Source organism: Lissotriton helveticus, chromosome 6, assembly GCF_964261635.1.
Source record: "Lissotriton helveticus chromosome 6, aLisHel1.1, whole genome shotgun sequence".
Classification (NCBI taxonomy): domain Eukaryota; kingdom Metazoa; phylum Chordata; class Amphibia; order Caudata; family Salamandridae; genus Lissotriton; species Lissotriton helveticus.
The window spans coordinates 1,499,303,134-1,499,325,297 of record NC_136067.1 but is presented as its reverse complement, the minus strand read 5'-3'; the positions used below and the strand labels follow the sequence as shown (position 1 = coordinate 1,499,325,297).

Sequence of the window (22,164 nt, the reverse complement as noted above, 5' to 3'; positions counted from 1 at the left end):
AATGCGGGGTCCGTCTGAGGAGAGTGTGTCCAGTAGTTAAAGACTATGAGTTGCGAAGCCCAATAATATGCCTGTATGTGTGGGAGTGCTATTCCACCATTGTACCCCCCCTCTAGTTAGTTTGTTAATGGCTATGCGGGGAGGTTTCCCATCCGAAAGCATGTTAGGCACTTCGTTCCCTATTGCTTTGAAGTATGTCTGTGGGACGCAGAATGGTGTGTTCTGGAGGGCGTATAAGAATCTAGTTAGCGCCATCATCTGAAACGGTTCTGCTCGCCCTAGTAACATTAATGGGAGTGATTGCCAATGTTTGATATCACTTCGTAGACGTATCAGGGGTTCCTGAACGTTTCTGTTCATAAATCCCTCTGTGTTTGCTGTTCTGAACATACCCAGGTAGCGGAAGCTACCCTCCACCACTCTCACTTCGCACCCTCTGGGCATCTGTGGGGGCGGGCAGATAAGTATATATAGAATTGATTTATTCCAATTTATCGTGTATCCCTAATAATTCCCAAAGTTCACAAAAATATTAATTATTCTAGCCAGAGAGCACGTTGGTGATGCCATGTACAGCAGAATGTCGTACTCGTATAGTGATATCCGGTCCTCCTAGTCCTCCGTCCAACGGAGTCCCCGTATAAGGGGATCCCTCCTCACCCCCACCACGAGTGGTTCTAATACTAAAGCGAAAAATATTGGTGACAGGAGGGATCCCTGTCGAGTCCCTCGCCCCAGGGGAAATATCGCTGACGGTCTAGTGTTTACCACTACTTGTGCTAGTGGCTTTGTGTACAAGAAACTGACCCAGGATCTGAATTTGGGGCCACGCCTCATGTGTTCTAGGACTGCGAAAAGAAATGACCATTTGATTGTGTCAAAAGCCATGCATGCTTCTATGGAGAGGATGGTTGCTTCCTCCCAGATAGTATCTTTACGCCCCAGTACCCCATGAAGACGCCGTAAATTAAGATCAGTGTTCCTGTCAGGCATGAATCCAGATTGGTTTGGGTATACAAGCTTGGTAAGGTATGGAGTCAGTCTGTTTGTGAGTGTTTTAGCCAGAATGTTAGCTTCTGCATTAAGCAGTTGGATAGGTCTGTATGATGTACATTCGTCCTCTGGCTTGCCTGGCTTGCAGATTGCCACTCTTTTTGCCAGACGTTGGTCCCCGGGGAGCTCCCAGGCCTCCCAATTTGGGCTGGTACATAGCTATCAGGTGTGGTGTTAATATTGTTGCTGCCATTTTAAACAGCTCGATTGGGATGCTGTTAGGTCCCCCAGTATTTCCTGTCCAGGGCCGGACTGGGAACTGAAAGCAGCCCTGGCAAACTTTTGCCAACCAGCCCTCGTCCGGCGCGCAGCGAGCGAGCGCAGCGAGTGAGCCTGACCGCCACTAGGGTGGTTTGGGGGGGTTCTCCCCCCAACAAAATTTTGGAAAACAACAGACCAAAATGGTGAATTTTACAGCACATTTTTGATTACATATTCAAATTGTATCAACTTTCAAAGCACAGAAAATAGTAGATGATGACCTTAAGAACATCAGGTTACCCACCCAGTCATATGTACCCATAGGCATTCTTTCAGAGCCCACCAAAAATAGACACAAGTAGTGAATCAGAGAGAACAAAGTGAGACCAACCCCCACACGGTGTGTAGCGAGCAAGCGCAGTGAGCAACCACTACCAGGGGGAGTTTGGGGAATTGAACTTCTCCCACCCCAAGAAAATTTGGGAGACAGAAAGGCCAAAACAAAGCATTTTTCAACACATTTCTCATTACATATTAGATTGAATTAACTTTTAAAGCATAGTAAATGATGACCTTATAGAGCACCATGATACCCAGTCATAAATCACAGACATTCCTACAGAGAACACAAAAAAATGAAATGTCGAGCACGAAACATGAATTTAAATATAACCAATTTATTCTTCATATAAAATAGCATAAAGACATTTAAAAACACACTGAACTACAAACAATTGTGCAAAAGGTTCAGAGGAAAAAGTGTACAAGACAATGTGCAAACAATGGGACTACTTTCTATGCACTATTGTTGACATGCTGTTACAAGTTGCACCCGAGTTGTAGAATAGGCTGTGGTTGGTTGCCTGTGTGTGTGTAAGGGGGCGTTTTTTTCTGCAGTTGTGGGCAAAGAAAGGTCCAAGGAGATTATAACAGGTGTGGATATCATGCGGGGGCATCATGTTTGGCCAAGGGAGATGGAAAGTAGGGATCAGGTCAGTGGCAAAAGGAATACATGGAAGACCGTTACACATAATGTCAAGGGTACGAATAGCTACACAAAAAGGCACAAGGATGCAATATTACCAGAAAACAAAAGTAATCGTAATCCCAGTGTTACAAGAGAAGAATATACCTCTAGCGGAAATAGATAAAGTGTGCAAAAAATGGGAACATTTAGTGCATGTTGGGACTTTCTCTAGTTAATCATATGGTGTACTTACATGTGGCTGCCCTAGTTTCGCTGCAGATGAGAGAGGGTAAGGTAGACACGAAGGGTAGATATCTACTGGGACGTTAGGCGGTCAGGAAATATGTCTCATTAAGTTGTATGTGCCGAATGTAGATGCTAGCCTTTTTGGGAATCAATTCTAGATTATCATGTTTTATATAGAAACAAAACTGGTGTAGGTGGGAAATACAGGTTTTGTTCTGGACAGACATGGGGCTGGAATATTCCACCAAGAGACAGCGCTAAGCCAGGGGTGGTGAGTTCTTTGTGGCAGAATATGGATAAAATAAGTGTGGAGGGTACAACAACCTGTTAATATTTGTGAATAGATGGCACTCCTAATTACCTGGAATACATCATTATTACGAAGGACTTCCTATTTAAATATGAAGAGTCTGCATATTAGGCCAAAATCCAGCTATCCCATTCCAGACCAGAGGTATGGTAAAAGTCAGGCACAAGGCAGAACTAAGATCCCAACATGGAGATTCACTGTTTGGGCCTTATTGAGAAGGTTGAAGGAGAATGCTAAATAATACAGCGCAAATAAATAGGAGCTATTCAAAGTGATGATCTGAGGAGAGTGCATGCATGGCCAAAAAGTATAGTAACAAACAATAACTGGGACTGAAGAAAAAGAAAAAAATTGCAGTTAAGAGAAGCAGCATCTACAATGCAACCGAAAAATGCTAGACTTGTTATATGTATTGAAACACATGGGATACCCTTGACAAATTCACTATTGCTACATATAGACAAACCAGCACAGTGACCATATAAATAGACCATGAACATATGAAATACCACAAAATACTTGCTCATTTGCTCAAAGTTGCGTGAAAAACTTTGAAATCCACAATTGTCTCAACCTTATACAAACATATTTTGACTTGAACTTATGTAGGTTGTCAATTTACTTATATACTATTGCGGGACCTCCTCTGATGTGTATGTAAAACGTACCTTTTGCCCCAAAGATTTGTACTGAATTTTGACATTCTGTCCTGAAATTTTGTCCTGAATTTTGACCCTTTGTCCTGAATTTTTACACTCGCCGTCCTGAATTTGCACCCATGCCAGTTGGTCACCCTAATCATGCTGGTTACGAGGATCATCATCATGAAGAAGGCTGGCTTGGCGCGGTGAGTGCAGGGGATGGGACAGGTGTGAATACTGATGGCGATGGTTTGGCACAGATGTATTAAGGAGTTGTATTGTGCCATGCGAGTGGGCGACATCTGAGGGTTACTGTTTTGTGTTTGTCTGTGTTTTGCCTACGTTCAGGGTCCCTTTGAACTGCGATGCTGCTGTGGGATGGATCCTACAGAGCTGAGGCCCGGAGCCGCAGTTGTAGCATTGTAGCTTGTTTCATACGGTTGGTTGCCCATCCTTGAATCTATCCCCTGCTGCCAGCCCACACTACTCCCTTTACGGGGTACAATATCAAGCGGCAGCGCTCAGAGTGCACATCATAAAATCGTCTTATTTATCCCTAGTTAAGTCTTTCACAGCAGCACTTTCATAATAACCAAATTGTGGCGATGTGACTTGTGGGTACCCTTGATCAGGACAGCGCGGGACGCACTGAACCAAGGAGGCTCATTACCTGAGCCTTCCTTCCAGAGTACATGACACTGCAGGCTCATTGTTGCCCCATGCCTCCAATATTCTAATCCTCTGCACCTCCGTGTCTAAAGCCTCTTGCCGTGGTTTAAACTGCTAGCGCCGGTTTTCTCCACTCACTGCATTTCAGGGGCACCTCTGCAGGCAGTGTCTTGGGCCACATCATGGAGAAGTTATAAGACGGGAAGACACACCAGAAGCAGAGAGCTCAAATGTCCAGCACAGAGATATGTTTGTATGGCCCAAACCAAGGTGGCATCCTTTTCATTTAACACACAAAAGGCTTGGCAGTTCTGAGCAGCAGCAGTGCCTGCATGGCATGCCCTCTGTTACTAAGTACTGCAGTCACGCAGTCTTACTCCGATTAATGTATTTCAGTTTCTAGAGCTTTGCAACACTTTAAAGCTATTAGAGTTTCATGTTGCTCAAATGAGTGGTATAACTTCTGATATTTATATGTTTCCTGTGTCTTCATTGCTTGGCTTTGCTTGCGAGCAATTGTCACTCATAGTAGTTGAAATGTCACTCAAAGTTTCTCTGAAATTACAAAAATGTCACTCGTACCAATCTGAAACCTTGGCAGCTATGCAAAAGGCTTGGCAGTTCTGAGTAGCTGCAGTGCCTGCATGCATTCCATCCCCTCCCTGCCATGTCCTCTGGGAAATGTAGTTCAAAAAGCCTCTTTGCAGGCTCTCTGTGGACTTTGGGTAAAGCATGTGTCTTCGATTTTCCCCAGCAGTGGCTAGTGATTGGAAAGTAAACAATTTTACTATCTGTAATAGAAGAAGACAAGTTAAGGGTGCATTATTTTGATTTCTCCAAAGATAATTGTGCTTATAGTTGGATGAAATAATTGCACCCAGGATTGCGTAACATCATCCTGTCCTGATTATGAGGCAGAGGATATGCAGACATTCTTAGTCTAGCTTGGTTTAGCATCCTGATTGTGTCTGCAGCGCCAACCCACCAGCACAAAGATGGGTTTAATTAGGGGAATTTTGAGTTACCAGAGACAGAGTCTCTCCTTTTCACTGACCCCAGGGCCCCCATGTAAAGAAGATCTGGAGGCAGGAAAAGTGTGGTAAATGTAGATGTGTGGCTATCTGTGCCCACTTGCACCAGCAAAAAGCTGATAAGTGTGCAGCAGCAATTGCAGTATAACATGTAGGAACACTGTAACAACGCATAACTTCCCATGTACATCTAAATCTGCAATATTGTGACGTATACCAGTTGCAGTAATGCAAATTATACTATTGAAGATTTGCTGCAAATTTGCTGACCTATTACTGAGGTCATCTACTATCTTCATGTTTCCCTTGTTAGGAGGTGACCTGCAGTAAAATTGCCAACAGGTTTTTCATTTATAAAGTTTTATATAGCACGGACTAGACCCTAGTAGGGTTTCAGAGCGCTTTACAATTGGTTAGACAAGTTGGCACACAGGCCTCCAACACCCTCAAGTCTGTAAACCTTTCATAAAAATTCCCACAGAGGTCTGCATGAGGCGCAACCGAGATGCTTTAGTTGATATAATATGAAGATATATTTTCGCTCTAATCACTGGACGAGCTTCGTAAAATCACTAGCCCCGTGGGCCTTGAGCTACGTGGCCGCAGAGTAGGGCAAGCCAAAATATACCCGGCCTCTCCCCACAGACAATGCATTATCCTGTTCTACCTATAATTTGTCTACATTATAATCTTTGGAAGCAGAACAGTATAGTAGCAGGTGGCTGGCTAGCCATTTATTGTGACGAATGTCAAAAGACTCATTTACAAGCAATCGTTTCGACGTTACCCCTTCCAGCAGAAATAAATTGCTAACACCTTCCCCACTCCGTCAGCGTCTTCCAAGGTGACCTCTCGCTATATGAAGGCCAGGCATCAATCTAAGTGGCAGAGGGCTGGTATGCTAACACAAGCTGTAACTAAGCCTAAAAAAAACGGAAGCACTGCCACCACTGCCCACTGAGAAATGCATTATGCATTTCTCAGTGGGCAGTGGCAGTGCTTCCGTTTTTTTGAGGCTTAGTTACAGCTTGTGTGGGATTTTGTCTGCGATCCGATAATTGCATTTCTAATTGAAAGAAGCAGCGCGACTTGACTATGTAACATAGTCTCGTCGCGCTACTTCTTTCAATTAGAAATGCAAATAGCGGATCACAGACAAAATAAAATCCCAATGTACCTGATTATATAACCTCTCGGCTCGGGCGGAAAAACTGACTCACTCACCAGGCCTGTCACTCACTCACTCACCTCAGACCTGCTGACTGCTGTTGGTGGGCAGACACACAGCACACAGGGGGGTCGGGCCGCAGGCCGTGGCGCTGAATAAAATTATGGCCGCTTGCCCGCTTCAAGTACCGTGCGCACCTCTCTCTGCTCGTCCTCTCGTCACTCCTAGGCAGCCAGTCACGCGCATTTAATGCCCAATGCGCATGCGGGGGAATTACACCAGCACCCTAGACAGGCACGCAGACGCGGCAGAGGAGGAGACAGGGCTTAATTCTGCGCACAGGCACCTCCTCCTCCGCCTCCCTGAAACGTCTGTAAATTAGGTTGCAGCGCACATTCAGCACTGCAGTCTGCACCGGTCAATCAGGCTTGCTGGCGCTTCGGGGCAGGCCTGCTTCGGAATCAAAAGTTAGTTGGAAGTCTGAGAGAGTGAGTGAGAGTCTCAGTCTCAGACATCAACACGAGTACACGACACCTAGACCTGGATGTGACTTGACTAACTTCTCCTCCCGCCCTGAATCTAAGTGAGTGACGCTGTTGTTCCTGCACTGCCTGGGGGCCGATTTTCAGTCCGACCGTCACGGTCGGACTGAAAATCGGCCCCCAGCCACAAAACCGGCCCCCTTTCCGAAAACCGGCCCCCACCCCCCTCCAGCCTACCGGGGGATTGCCCGGTGCCCGGACTCACCAGTCCGGCCCTGTTCCTGACTGCATACTACCTATACATGCTGTTATTTCTTCTTCTGTGAGGTCACTCTTGAGCAGTATTGTCTCTTCTTCAGTGAGTGTGGCAGTGCGCTTGTCTATAAGGAATTCCGCTGCCTCATTAACTGTTGCGGTGGCTACTGGGTTATAAATTGTTTCATAATGTTGTGCAAATGCTTCTACAATGTGTTGCGGGTCTTTGACTAGATCCCCCGTGTCTGTCTGGAGCCCAGTCACCCATCTGTCCGCTCGCTCCTGTCGATCTAAACAAGCAAGCTGTTTACCTCCTTTATCGCCTACTTCATAAATCCTGGCTGCGGATATGGCGGGCACTTGTTGAGGAAGCATAGAAGCCGTTATTGGAGATAATATCCTGGTTTAAGGAAGCATATTTGATGCACCTGAAGTAGAATAGAGACTACCCCTGGATTATCGTACCGGAATATATATTTTTGAGAAGAATTATTTTCTTGATCTTGGACCGGAAATTTTGAATTGAAGAGATTCAATTGGGAGAACGGAAGGGGACTGTGAGAAATATTTGAATCGCTGTACCTTTGAAGAAGACACAAATCAAAGCAACTTATATGAGCATGCGTGCAATTACAAATACTATATGCCCTGAAGAAGTTCTGTTTCAGAACGAAACACGTTGGCTGTGACACATCTAATAATAAAAGAAGAATAGTGAAAACCCGAAAAGAAGGATTTGTACTCATTGAATTAACTTTATCTGTGCTTAAATATATACATGTTGGGGTGGTGCAACTTTAATACACAGTTAGAATTTACTTCATAAATCCTGTATTGAGTGGTTACCTGTCTAGTCCTGGCCTCCTCCTACATAGGTTCCTTGTATTTCTGCTGTGTTGTTAGCATCGGAGGGGTCTTGGGAATGTATTGTCTCTAAATCCCGCACTCTGTCCACTAGCGTGATCACATAATCTATTCATGATAGGCTATTGTGTGCTTCTGAGTGGAACTTATATTGTCAAAGTTGTGAACTTTGTGTGCGCCAAACATATTCGAGACCCATGGCTTCCAAGAAGTCGGCCTACGGAGACGTGGTTTGGTGTTGCTTCCTGGGGGCAGTCGATCTTTTTGGTCACTCAAGATTATATTGAGGCCCCCCCCCCCAATTATCAACTTGCCGTTCGGTAATTTGAGCAGAAAATTACCCAGTGCAGGTAGTAGGGCTATCCTGTGAAGTCTGGGGTATATAGACTGTTACTAGATTGCTTGGTTGCCCATCCCATTAGCCCGATATTGCTGCAAATCGCCCTTGTTCGTCCGTCCATGTCTTCTGAATGATGAGCAGAAATTGGTTCCTGACAAGGACTCCTACACCTCTCGACCCAGAGGTGAAGCCGGAGTGTACCACTGATCTACAGTTTCACCTGTCTAGAGCCTTACAATGGGTGCCCACTAGATGGGTCTCCTGACGTAGGACCACATCCGATGTTTGTTGTTTGACCTATTGTAATACCAGACCTGGCTTCAATTTGTCCTTCACTCCATTCATATTCCATGAAAGGAGCTGAAGGTGTGTGTTACCCAGTGGGTGTTGCGTGGTCATGGGAGGCATCAGAATTGATTGTCTGGTTGTCACTGTCTCCTATAAATTTTCCAGTGGTGATGTATTTATCGGTATGTCGTGGCAATCTTACCAAGTGATGCTTGTTGTGGTCTACTGCAAACTGCATCAAACTATTATTCCTAATGATACAGATCTAATATCTTCCTACCCTCCCCCCCTCCCTGCATGACGGACTTAGAACTACCCGCCTCCCCAACAATGCAGAGTGCCTGTTATCCCCTCCCCGGTATCTCTTTGGATGGAGCATTCCCGTTTCCCCCCCATGTCCACTCCCATTGTGAATGTACATTTAGCGGTGTCAAATCTGAAAAAGAAAAAAGAGATGCTAAAAGAACAAGCATTGAAAATGCAATAGGTCTCGCCCTCTTTTAAGTTAAAGCAATTCTATTTGTAATTAGGGGGCTTTTTAGCTTTGCTTTTATTAGTGTTTTTCAAACTTTCATGTACATAACATGCATATATATATGCATATATGTATATGTATGCATGCATTTATATGTGTATTTATATAGATATGCTGCGATGCCTTGACCTTCTCTCCTTCTTTCTTTTTGGCTTATATGTGCTCTCTGCCTGCTTTTTCCCAGTACTTCACTTCCCCTTCTTTCACTTCTATTTGCCTTCCTGTCTCTTATTTCCATCCTGTCTAATCGTCCTGTCTCTCAATCCCCTCCTCCCTTCTTTCTCTCCCTGCCTCTGCGTTCTCTTCTTTCCTCTCACTTGTTCTCGCTTCTCTTTCTCTGTCTTCTGCTGCTGCTTCTTCTCGTTTCTCCAGGACAATTCCCAGTTCCTCCCTTCTCATTACCCTTCCTATTATTTCTCATTATCCTTAAGCCACCTAGGTGCTCCTCTCTTGCTTTCTCCTCATCTCCGCCTCTCTTTTCTCACTTGTCTCTCGCTCCATATTCCTGTCTCTCTCCCTCCCTCTCTCTGTCTCTGCCGCGTCCTCTTTCAACTTCCCTCTCCCCACCCTCCTGGTTGCTCTTCTCTGCCTCTCCGCACCCCTTCCACTCCTGCCACCTCTGTTCGCTTCCCTCCCATAAGCCTTGTTGATTTGCCTTCATCGATTACCCCCCACCTCCCGCCCCTCCCGGACTCTCTCAGCATGTCTCTGCTTCACTGCTTGGTGTATTTACAAGACGCCCCCCTGACTCTCCAGCCCCCACCACGGAGGCGCGGGCAGGGAGCCAGGCAGCTACCAGCCCAGAGGCGAACAGGGGGGTCACGGAGCGTGCGAGAGAGAGCGGCGGGGGCGCGCAGAACACAACAGTTTCCCACAGGGGGCTGCTGGAGGGGGCCACACCATCACTATAAGAGGATGGCGGTTGCAGTGGCACGAGGGACTTGCCACGACAGAGTTGTGCCCATATCACCCCCTCCTCATTCATGCCAGCCAGCGCCAATATTCACAGCAGTGACACCCGCCACCTGATATAACCAAACCGAGCCATATTTACAATAGCTTCTCCAGAAAACAAACCTTGTCATCGCTGCGTCCGTGCCCCTCCCGCCACACCCTAAGAAGGTATGCCCACGCACCTGTTGGAGGAGACTAAGGGCGCAGAGGGGGCGCGTGACTGCCAGCCCCCCTTCTGTGTCATCCTAGGGGGAGGGGGCAGAGGCAGTGGAGAATGGATAGAAGGGACCGCGACACTGGAGGTGCAGGCGGCGGGGCAGAATGGGGGTCGGGGTAAAGAAGTAGGCAGACGTAGGGGCTTTTTTTTAGGGATGGGGCAGTCGAGGGAGGGTAGAGGTCTGGGTGGTAGGATCGAGTGAGCCGGGGGGGTCAAGGAAGGGGTGGATGAGAGTCCGGTCAATGTGGATTGAACAGTGGTCGGGGTGGGTGGAGGTATGGACAATGAGGAGGAAAACGCAGGATAGGGTGGATATAGTAGTAAGACAGGGGTGAAGAGGCTAAGAATAGTGGGTTCAGGGAGAGGTAGGGGGAGTGTGTACGAATGGTCGATGGTAGGGGTGGAGAGGTGGTAGGGTCAAAAGTGAGGGTCCTGGGACGGGTGGAGGTTGGAGAGGCACAGACTGGTCCAGCCCCTGTGTCTGTACCACAGACCGAAAAGCACCGTCTCATCCGTCATATAACTCTAGTACTGCCGGGGCGGGGAGGGCAGGGGGAGGCCCCTCGAGGCCCCACAAGAGATGGGCTCCTGAGTCCTGCACCTGTTAACTTGCGAGCATCGGTGCATGACATCTCTGATAGCAAAGGAGTAGGTGCCTGTAGCTATTAACTTATAACCATCCGCCCTGACATCTCGTGCAACACGAGACAGCTTGCCAACTTACAAAACAGCACTTACAGCACAAGAGACAACCCGCGGCGTCTAATAGCACACAACAGTCAAAATCATCTCTTACAACATATGAGACAGCCCCCGTCGCATATAAACGTATAACCATCGCACACGAACATCTCATGCGGCAGAAGAGACTGCTCCCTGCATCTCTTAACTTATGTACAACACACCCTAAATTGTCATACACAACGAGACACCCCGTGTCTGTTAATTAAGAAAAGGCGCGCACAGGCAGCTTTCTGCATATTAGACATCCCCCGGCGCCCATTAACATATCTCTTCCACTTTATGAGATAGCCCCTGCTTCATAACCAACACACAGGAGGGACATCTCTTCCAGCATATGAGACAGCCCCAAAGAACGCACGCAAAAAAAACCACTCTCCAGTCAGCCACTGTTTATTTTTGCATTTCGCTTTCACTTTAAAGTGAAAGCGCAATGCAAAAATAAACATGCAGCCTGCTTTCCTTCTGTCGTGACGATTTCTTGTCCTTATAGGGCCACGTGTTTAAACACATGGCCCCTTAAAGATAAGAAACCTTTTACTTCAGAAGGAAAGCAGGCGAGTCCGTCCAAGTGGGATGGTAGAAAAAGAGAAAAGTATACATCATTAAAAGCTCTTTTCCAATGGCTGGCCACCATTTAGCATAAACGGTGATACCAGCCAATGGAAAAGAGGGGCGGGGCTTGAGCCCCCTTCTCAAAAGTAACTTGATTACTATGAGTCTCGAGGCGAGGAGCGCATGCGCTCCAACGCCAGCTGAGACCTAAAAACCTCCAGCGTACAGTCCAGGGTCCTTGCTTTTGTATCTCTGGGGTAATGCCTTTCCCCCCTGTTTTGCAGGTTCAATCCAGATCATCAAGTCTGTGGCTCTCACGTATCTTGTGAACCTCTGGAGGTTCTATTCTGTTAAGTTCTCGGGGTTATCTTCAGTGTTTCCTGCAGCGTTTTCTTTAGCCTCTGGTTATATTGCTGTTGGTGGGATTTTGTTGTACTTCCTCCCGCTTCTGCCATGATTTGTAACTGAACTGGGGTGGCAGAGTGGGCTAAAGAACGGTGATGGATCAAACCCAGATCTTTTGACTGGGTGCGAGTGTTTGATTGGCTCAGATGCTCCGTCCATCACCACCCCCTTTTGTACCGCTTTGGCCGCCATAAGTGTGGCAGGGTATGCTCAGACGTGAGTCTCTTGCTCACTTTGACACTGGATTCAAGCAAGCCGGGCTGAAGACGGCTGGAATGCCAGAAACCGGTCCTCGGAAGCTTGTTTCCGGTCCAGGGAAGGCATGGCTTGGCAGTCCGGGCTGGACTGTTCCCATGAGGCACAGGGTCAGACTGGTTTGCATATAGCCATGTCTGAACTGGGGTGGCAGAGTGGGCTAAAGAACGGTGATGGATCAAACCCAGATCTTTTGACTGGGTGTGAGTGTTTGATTGGCTCAGATGCTCCGTCCATCACCACCCCCTTTTGTACCGCTTTGGCCGCCATAAGTGTGGCAGGGTATGCTCAGACGTGAGTCCCTTGCTCACTTTGCCACTGGATTCAAGCAAGCCGGGCTGAAGACAGCTGGATTGCCAGAAACCGGTCCTCGGAAGATTGTTTCCGGTCCAGGGAAGGCATGGCTTGGCAGTTCGGGCTGAACTGTTCCCATGAGGCACAGGGTCAGACTGATTTGCATATAGCCATATCTGAACTGGGGTGGCAGAGTGGGCAAAAGATCGGTGATGGATCAAACCCAGATCTTTTGACTGGGTGTGAGTGTTTGATTGGCTCAGATGCTCCGTCCATCACCACCCCCTTTTGTAATGATTTTGTAACTTGGTGCCATCCTTCAAGCCACTCCTGGGCCTCCTCTGGTGTGACGAAGAACCCTCCGCCGCAACTCGGAGTTTTGTGGGGAACAGCATAGAGTATTTAAGTTCACGTTTCCTCAGTTCCTTTTTCAGCTCAAGAAAGCTGCGCCTCGGTTTTGTCACTTCTGCCGTATAATCTGGGAAAAAGGGTATTGTACTTTGGGCGTAGTGCAACAGCAAGGCGGCCTGGGCCGGTTGAAGGGCTATATCCCGATTTCGAAAATTAAAAATTTGAGCCAGGATCGGCTTCAGAGGGGCTTCTGGTTTGGGTCTGCCTCCTGGCACCCGATGGGCATATTCATCGAGAAGTAATTTGAACACCCCTTTGGTTGTAGATGATTTTGGATGAGGTCTTCCACAAACCGGGGCGTTGATGGGCCCTTTGCTTTTTCCGGGATGCCAACAATCCTTACATTATCATGCTCAGAGCGGCCTTCATAGTCCTCTAGTTTGGCAGTTAGTGTCCTGCTCGTTTCTTGTAGCTGCCCGACATGGCGTTTGCGATATTACTTATCTTCATGCAGGGCAACAGTTGCTTTTTCCACATCTGCGACTCTAGCGCTCATTTTTTTTAAAGATCCGCACTGACCAGTGAGGTCTCCACAGAGACTAAGTCTATTCGAGCATCTAGGGAATGTGTGTGCCCTGTTGAGTGTGGTCATAATGTCTTGCAATGTGATTTTTTTTTTCCGCATCTGCCAAGTTGTGGTCCTCTGCCTGGGTGGTTTTCGGATCAGCCGAGTCTGGTTGCCCCGTGGTCCATGCGTATTTGTACATTTTTGTTTGGTGCGCATTAGGTGATCCTCTGCCCCCGTGATTCTGGGACCTGTGTCTTTCTTGCGTCGTTCTACTGTTATAGTTCAGTAGTACTCCCCGCTACCTTCCTGTGAGATATTACAGCCCCATGCGGCCTTTTGGTTTTCCTACCTCTATTTGTCTCCTGCGTGTATTGTCCGGTGTGAACTGGAGCTGGGGGCCTTTTCCCTGGTATGGGTTTACACCACTGTCCCATTGTAATATGGCTGTACAGTGTACACCTTGTTCGATACAAGGCAATGGGTCCCCTTTGGATAGGTACACTGAGCCGGTACCGGTACCGGTATGGGTCACCAGCACGTTCTCTCTCCTTCATTCCCACAGCCTTCTACCTCTGCATTTTTTGCCGCCAGTGTGTGACTTTTGTTGCGGTCTATTTTGGTCAGTCTCTCTCGTATAGTTGTCTGTGTCGTGCCCCTCCAGCACTCATGTTTCAGTGCGTTCTTACTCCCATCCCAGGTGTCCGGATGTGTTGCAGTCTGCAGGCAGTGACCGCACCGACCTCCCGTATACCATGCATCGTACGGTTTCACCGCAGCCTTCCTGGGGTGCAAGCGTATTCACAGAAGGCCACTGGCCTGCCGCTCCCGCTACCCCCGATGTTGGAGAGTTCAGGCGCTCAACTGGCTCGAGCCGTCCGCTTATGTGCTGGAGGTATAGGCTGCAGTCACCCAGCCCGATCATGGCTCTGCCCGTGTTCTTTCACCCGATTTCTGGCTCCTTCCTGCTGTAATCGAGGTTGGCGGGCAACACTGCTGACAGTCAGCGCTGTATTCCTGGCCCCCTGGCGCCCGGGGGGGAGTCGCGACGTCTTTGGCTTCGCCTTCACTCCAGGCCCGGGATTGACGTTGACATCGATCTTTCCGACGACATGCTCGGATTATTCCCAGCTACTTCTATAATTATGTCACTGCATTCTGGTCCCGACAGGTTCCGCTTTCCCTTCTACCTCTTTTGGTGAGCCGCTGTCTGATTTGTGAACGGATTTTTATGGGAATTGGTTGGGGCGAGACAGAGCTATGCTAGTCGGCGGCCATGTCCTTCAGCTGCTGGCCACACCCTCCCGGCATATCGATTCTTTTGAGTGCCAATTTTAATTGGAATTATAATAGCTTTTCTGATGTCTCTAATTTCTTTCCAGCCATAAAAATGGCTCCATATGTGATGAATTCTGGGAGCCCATCTTAATTATATTTGCATACACTCCTCAGGACCCTGTTTGTCACAAATTGTTAGCTCTATTGTTCCTGTCCATTAATAATCTCTGAACCGGTGGAGGTCTCCCAGATTGTCTTAGCTGGAAATCTAAATTGCAAGGTTTCCAATCATTCTATCAGCCTACACGCCGATATAGAGAGAAGAAGCCGTAAAAACTACTCTGCCAGTTTGCTTTGCAGCAAAAATAAAAACTAATAAAAAAAGGGTGGAAACTACTTGATATACTCAGGAAATATGATTGTCTGATTGTAAATGGCAGATTTGACTCTGATTTCTATGCTCATTTTCCTCATAAAGCTATCACTGGATGTTCTATAATCGTTTATCTTATTGTTTCATTTGTTGGATTCGTCTCATGTCTGATTTGAAAATTATTGATAGCTCTTTTAGTGACTATAGAGTTCTCAACTTTAGAGTTTAGTACGACTCCAGTGAAGTCTTGGAAATTTTCGTTATAATTCTAAATTTTATAGGCTCCCTGGAAGAAACCACTGGTATCCAGCCAGGATCCAATAACTGAAAGAGTCCTGGGAAGAGTTGTAACAAGGGATACTGGAATTTGGATAAAATTCATTAACTTTCTCAGTTTATAAAATGGGTGGTTGGCAGGGACTGCCATATGTCCACGCAGCTGCAAAAAAAATCTTCACAACAACCTCTCCTCTCTCTAAATAAAGTGATAATATGTTGATTAGATTGTAATTTACATCATTTGTGATTGAAAGAGAAAAACATATAACCCTCCTAAAGAGGGGAAAAAGACATTTAAAAGTTTGTTAAAAATAAATAAATTAATATGATAGTTAATGGATCGCCCTCAGAGAGGTGGCTCTTAGTATGAATATGAAGACTTATTAGGAAATGATTGCAGATTGTTTAGGTACAAGAGTGAAGGACTTCACCAATTAGGGAAGATCAGCGGAGAGATTAAATTTTGAGCTATATGCTGTTAAACCAGGGGTAACCACTCACGAGGGATAATGCTTCCCCCTCCCAATGTCAGAGCTCACTAAATATGGCCCTCCCTCTATGAATGAGATTGAAGACTTTATCAATTCTAGGTGATCATCTAGGATAATGTGTCCTTTTGAAATCTTTATCTCGGTAATAAAAAAAGAAGCTAAGTTATGGGCAGCTCTCCGAACCCTGGTATTTGAATACTGTTATCTACATTCTGCTGTCGTCCCACCCAACCATCTTGGACATAGAGTTTTATCATCCCATTATCTATAAAGGAGGCGCATGACTTGCTTATTAATTATCGAAAAATTGCTCTAGTAGATGCTGTGAGAAAGGTTTTTACTGAAAGCCTATTAAACCATCTTAATTTCTGGGTCAATGAAAAAAGGATCATTCCTTTGGAACAGTCCAGCTTTAGAAAAAATTATGGCACTCTAGATAACATCAAGGCCCTTCAACTTATCACAAAACATATGTAACCAGCAAAGTTCTTCTGTATTCACAGCTTTTATTAACTTATCCATAGCGTTCAATAGAGGACCATCCTACTCTGTGGAAATAATTACACAGTATTAGAATGCCAGAGTTCTTGCTGAATCTAATTATTGCCTCACACACTCTCACATGGTGTCAAGTGTTGTGGAGTGGGATCAGGGATTGTCGGCTGTAATTCCAGCAAAAAATGACCTAAAGCAGGGTCATCTGTTAGCCCTTTTGTTATTTTCTCTGATCATTTCCGACTTGCCTGCTTACCTGAGTAATGGGTCTGGTGACCCTCTGCCCATTTGGTGTTGTCCAATATCTTGTCTGTTTTACACAGATGACATTGTGGTCTTTGATTTGTCCCCTAAGGGTCTGAATAGTCATCTTGTCTCATTAGGGCAGTACTCTGATGCCCACTTTTCAAATATTAATCTCTAAAAGTAAAATTGTGTGCTTTAAGGGTAAAGGAGGTTAAAGGATAAATAAGATATTCTAATAATACATGGTTCCTCGGTAAAGAAAATTTGGAGATTTTTGTTTTTTTTAAGAACTTTTTTACATTCAGAACATAACATGTCAATATTATGTTGTGAAAAAAGGCATGTACAAAACAAAATACAAAGCAAGAAAAACAGTTATCAAAACAGTTTTGCAGGTCGGCAGGGCATGTTCTCACAAAGCAAATCAATAACACAGTCTGAAGATCTTCCCCAATACATTTTTACATGTATGAGCAGTGAAAACAAGAACATGTCTAGGAATTGTTAGCAAGAAGCTCCGGAGTACAATTTGATTGGAGTTATTCATCTCCTTCGCCGTCTAGCACATCCCCATCAAAAATTGGAGACTATTAAGTCATATATGTTTTTAGGGAAAATTGTGACCAATTTCAGTGATGTGGATCATATATTACATAGTATTAGTAAGGCTTTATCTCAGTCAAATGGTTTGAATTCCTCTTAAAATACAGTTGACTCACTTTTTCCATCTCCTGTTGGTATATCAGGTTTAAATACCTGCCACCTTATTATGTGCGGATGAGGCAATATGGTTTTAAAAATTCTTTTTTTTAAGATAAGAAGATTTTGAGGAAACTTTGCAGTTTTAATACTTTGGTGACCATTTCGGCCCTTGCATTCGTGCAAGGTCTTGCGGCAATTATTCGATGTGGCTCTTCGACTTTTAAAAATTGCATAGAATTCATTAAGGATTACATGTGCATTGCGATATTTGAATGGGAGCAATTCAAATCTTTGTTCTATAGGATTTTTAATTTGCTTTAAGCCTGTTTGAGCTAAACCAGGGAAGTGTATGTGCTTGGTCTGAAGCACAGTTAAAATCTTGTCTTAAGCAGGCTTCTATTAATTTAAATGTGATCCTTGATGGGGATTCTTGTAAGAGAAAAGAAAAAATTAACATCATAAAGAGCTCAGTCATTCTGAGAAAACCCCAACCATATTTAAAATTGAATATGGTTCATGAGGTTAGACGATTCTGGTCTTTACTTCGCTTTACAATTTTACCTTTAAAAGTTTTAACTGCAAAATGGCATGAATTTAATTTATGTATTGATGTGTTCCAAGATCTGAATCATTTATGATATTTCTGCGCTGCATTGATAATGTAACGCCTTAAGTTTTTGAGACCTCTATTTTTAAAATATCATGTGCGAACAACCTCTGAAGTTCTCTACTTAATCTTTTCTCCCCTAAATAAAAGGCTCTGTACCAGAGTATTTATATTTTTTAAGTGTTTTAAATTTTTATTGAATTGGCTTTGTTCTTATTGGATAAAGTGTACATTGATTTTTTTCATGTAATGAATTCTATGTATTAATTTTTTTAGGATATTATTATTATTATTATTATTATTATTATTATTATTATATGTTATTGTATTGGTTTTATAATTCATGTGGATCTTGCTTGAGTTTCAAATCTTGAATTTAAAAACTAGAACTTGAAATTAATATTGGCAGAATAATTATGTGTACATAAAAAGCAACTTTGAAAATGTGCAGGAATTTGAATTTAGAGGTTAAAAATGAAATTAGAATTGATACACTTTCTTTATTTGAGGAGTGCAGGATCAATACATTGAATCTAGTAGCAACAAATGCTGGCCTCAGTTGAAGCACTGGTATGTGCTGGCAAATAGAGAGTATGCATTTAGAACACAAAGCGATGTTCTAGAGTTTAGCATTTTGCTTTGTCTTTCAGAATCCCACTAAAATTATACGTTTGATTTTTGTATATATTTTTATTGGTCAATTAAAAAAATGTATTTGTTTGATGTGTACTTGTTTCTGCATTTTTGTGTACAGTTATAGTTAAACTCGTAGAAAGTTCTTAGACCGAGGACCCTGGCTTCCAGTAGTAATTCATTTGGGTTCCACAGTAGTCAGCCATTTAATAAGTGCTGTTTTAAATTAACCCACATAAGTCACCTTAATGTTTAATATCTTGCCTGCCACCCTATGTAAAATTCAGTAGTCCTGAGGCCTTCATTCTAAGAATGCATTTGGCACAGTAGCCCTTTAAGTGTTTAAAAATATTGTGTCTGAACATTACAATTTTTTTATTTCCTCTATGCTGTTGAATGGTACTATACGCAGTTCAGGCCTTGCCTTTGTGAGATGTGAGCTGTATGCAACACAGTTATTGGTTTAATTTGATGTTATTCTCATGTTTTGTTAACCAGTCTTTCCTATGCAGTGACTTCTCCCATTGTCGGTATCATTCGGAGTCTGCACTGTTTTGTAGTTTGACAAATATGTCAGCTGGCACTGGAATGTATCCCTGCTGTAACCAGAAGGTTCTTCGATTTGACCCTACTCAACTTCCAAAGGTATATTTTGAGGGCATATTCCATTTGACAAATGTCTCAGAATGTATAAAGCAATTGGGGAGTTCTTCTATCACAAACTGAATTTGTACCTTGTCTATCAGGCTATTGTGGAAAATTTGTCACCATCTTTTTAGTGTACTGAACGTGGTAATAAGATATTTCTATTTGAGTTTATGAATTTGTTTAGATCATTTTGTTTTTTATAGCAAATCACTCTAATGGCTCTCAAATATAATTAGCAAAATCTTTCTCCTTGTCATTTTTACATTTCCCAAAACCAAGCAGAAAAGTGACAACAATTTACAGAATATTAAAAGACAAATTCAGCGTTATGGGGTTTGAACTTCCTGAAGCACTGGACAGTCTTACCTGCAGTCCAAAAAGAAAGCATCAACATTTACTTTTTCCTATGCTTTAAATTTCTTTATTAGCATAAAACAGAATACATCAGCTATTTGAGGCCTGGTTTCTGCTCGGCCACGGAGCATTGGATTGTTTATCAACCCCGCAGCTCCCTCCCCTCCCCAACCCCGGACCCGGTTGAGCATGAAAAACAGAAATCGCACTGCCATAAAGATAACCCTATCTAAAGGTTAGACTCTCTTAGGTAGTGGCGGGGAGAGCCTCTGGCAGGCAGAGAAGTCATCAGTATTTTGGGCAGGTAAGCGCATGAAATTCAGACGTCCGGAACTTCAAGAATGGTCCCCACAGCTTGGGAAATGACGTGCCCTGGTAGACAAAGTGAGGGTTATGCCTGCGATCCCTAATATGTACCACAGTTGTGGGAATATGCCCTGTACGTGTTTAACAAAGGAGAGAGTTAGGGAAATTACACAGACTATGTGAGGTGGGAACTCCTGGTCCCCGGGATTAATGATAGCAACAATGGAGGAGTACCCCCTATAGGAGAGGAAAGTAGCAATTAGCCAATTCCTAGTGTTGATGTCAAGGTTAGCACTATGTGCCCCAACCCGTTACCGGACAATGCTTGTCCTTTGAGAAGACCCCTCACTCACCAACCTAGTTGGTGACATGCTTCATCATCGGGGTCCCACCCTGTAGGCTGAATGCCCATAGGGTGTGCTGCGACACCTGACTACAGTGGAGCGGGTTATTATTTGTTTATTATATGTGCTTAAAAATTGCAGTGAAAGATGTATTAAAAAGGGCCAGTACTACTCACTTCAAGACTTTATTCTTGAGCGTCTGAACCCCAATAAAACCAGTGTGGCACCTGTGCCTAATTAGGAAGGCTTTGGTGTCTCAAGAAGTGTAATGTATTAAAAATAGCGAAGTGTGCTATGTGCAAAATTACAGCGTAAGATGATAAAAAGGTCTACATGTTTCAACCATCACAAAAAATTCTATGGTTTTCGTCAGGACCGTGAGGATTACATGGGGTGGTACGCATACGCTAAGGTGCGCCCTGCCCACGTGCAATTTAAAGACCACAAAATTGTGATCTAGCGTAAAAGGGTGTGTTTTAATCCTTGTTTAGGAAAAAACCTGTAAGAAAGAAAAGGGAAAACGGGGTGGGGATTGCGTACTAGGAAGGACACAACAAGGGTATACATATAACATATATAGTGCTTAGTGAGGTCACCCCCATCAGGTGACTGCCTATATTATTTAGTCATATAGGTTATGCAAGTTCCAAGTGGGCTCCAGTGTCTGTTACTGGATCGCGCTTAAGTGGGTACCGTCATAAGAGGCAAAGTTCTGTGAGGTACACGACTTATTAGGGCTGGTGGTAGGAGTGAGAAGTGATTGTTTTTGTGCTCTGGAGCCAACCGCTAGTAAGTTTATCAAAAGTAAAAGTTATCGGCCGATAAACATGTGACTTGTAACCGCCCGATTGACGTTCGGCTTGTAATCTAGTATTTGCGTGCTAGTCTCATGACAGTCTCAGTGTTTTAGGGAAAGGAAAAACTGTTCATGCGAAGCTTACACTTGAAGCGGTAATTGTCGCTTCATGGGCTTCAGATCTACCAAGACGGCAAGTATCCGTCACCTACGAAGTTGAAAATAAACATAGGTACATAAAAATGAATGCACGCATTGTACTCCAACTCGTGAAACTCGGATAAGGTGCAGGCGCACCGCGTTGTACCCGTTTTCGGTGAGTGTGTACTTACTTGCGGTATGTGATCATCTGGCGGTAAACCTACTTGGTTACTGCTCTCGAAGCCCCGTGGAATGATCGGTGCCTCGGTGATGCCGGTAAAATAACCTACTCGGTATTTCCTGGTTTAGGCGTGGCATGATGTGTCACCGCCTCAGTAGCCAAACGAAACGTGTTCTAAGGGTGTGCCTTTCTTCTGTTCCGATCACGTGGCTCCTTTGATGTGACGTGTAGCAGGCTGGTTACCTTGGTAACCACGCTTTCGCATTCAGAATATAGAAAACGTGAACTGTCACTGCCAGCGTAGCTAGTCGGAAACCGCCCACGGGATGCATGGTTCCGATCACGTGGCTACAGTGAAGTGACGTGTAGCGGTCTGGTTGTCATAGTGAGCACGCATTCGTAATTGATATTAGAAAATGAGAAGCGTGTACACATGCCAGTTTAGTGGATAAGGGGTATACAATGGACTGTTATTGAACAAATCAAACCAGGAGCCAATCTGAACCAACGCTTATTCGAAAAGGAACAGAGATGGGTGTACAGGCTCTCAACGCATAAAACTGGCTTGAATGATAACATCCCTTGGTATACAGTGATGTGATAGCTATTCTTATGATTAATCCTAACTAACAATGATAGTATTAAATTTTTGAAAATATGGGGATTTTTACTATCACTTTACAGACTAAACAGCAACGCAGCCCGATTCTACCCAACGGGCTTTTGCACTGTTATAATGTTTTTGTCCCAACAAGTAGAGTCCTGATACTTCTCTATTCCTGCCCTGTCATTTTGACCACTTCACTGTAGCCACGTGATCGGAACTATGCATCCCGTGGGCGGTTTCCGACTAGCTACGCTGTAGTGACAGTTCACGTTTTCTATATTCTGAATGCGAAAGCG

General features: G+C 44.6%; 1 protein-coding gene across 3 annotated transcripts in view; it reads left to right on the top strand.

Annotated features, from left to right (window-relative positions):
• Positions 1-22,164, top strand: part of SANBR (SANT and BTB domain regulator of CSR) — a 330,259-nt gene that overhangs the window by 119,979 nt on the left and 188,116 nt on the right. For all 3 annotated transcript variants that reach the window (XM_078649295.1, XM_078649294.1, XM_078649296.1), the window contains exon 11: positions 18,990-19,136. In XM_078649295.1, coding sequence (XP_078505421.1) covers positions 18,990-19,136 — 147 coding nt within the window. The remainder of the gene's footprint in view (positions 1-18,989; positions 19,137-22,164) is intronic.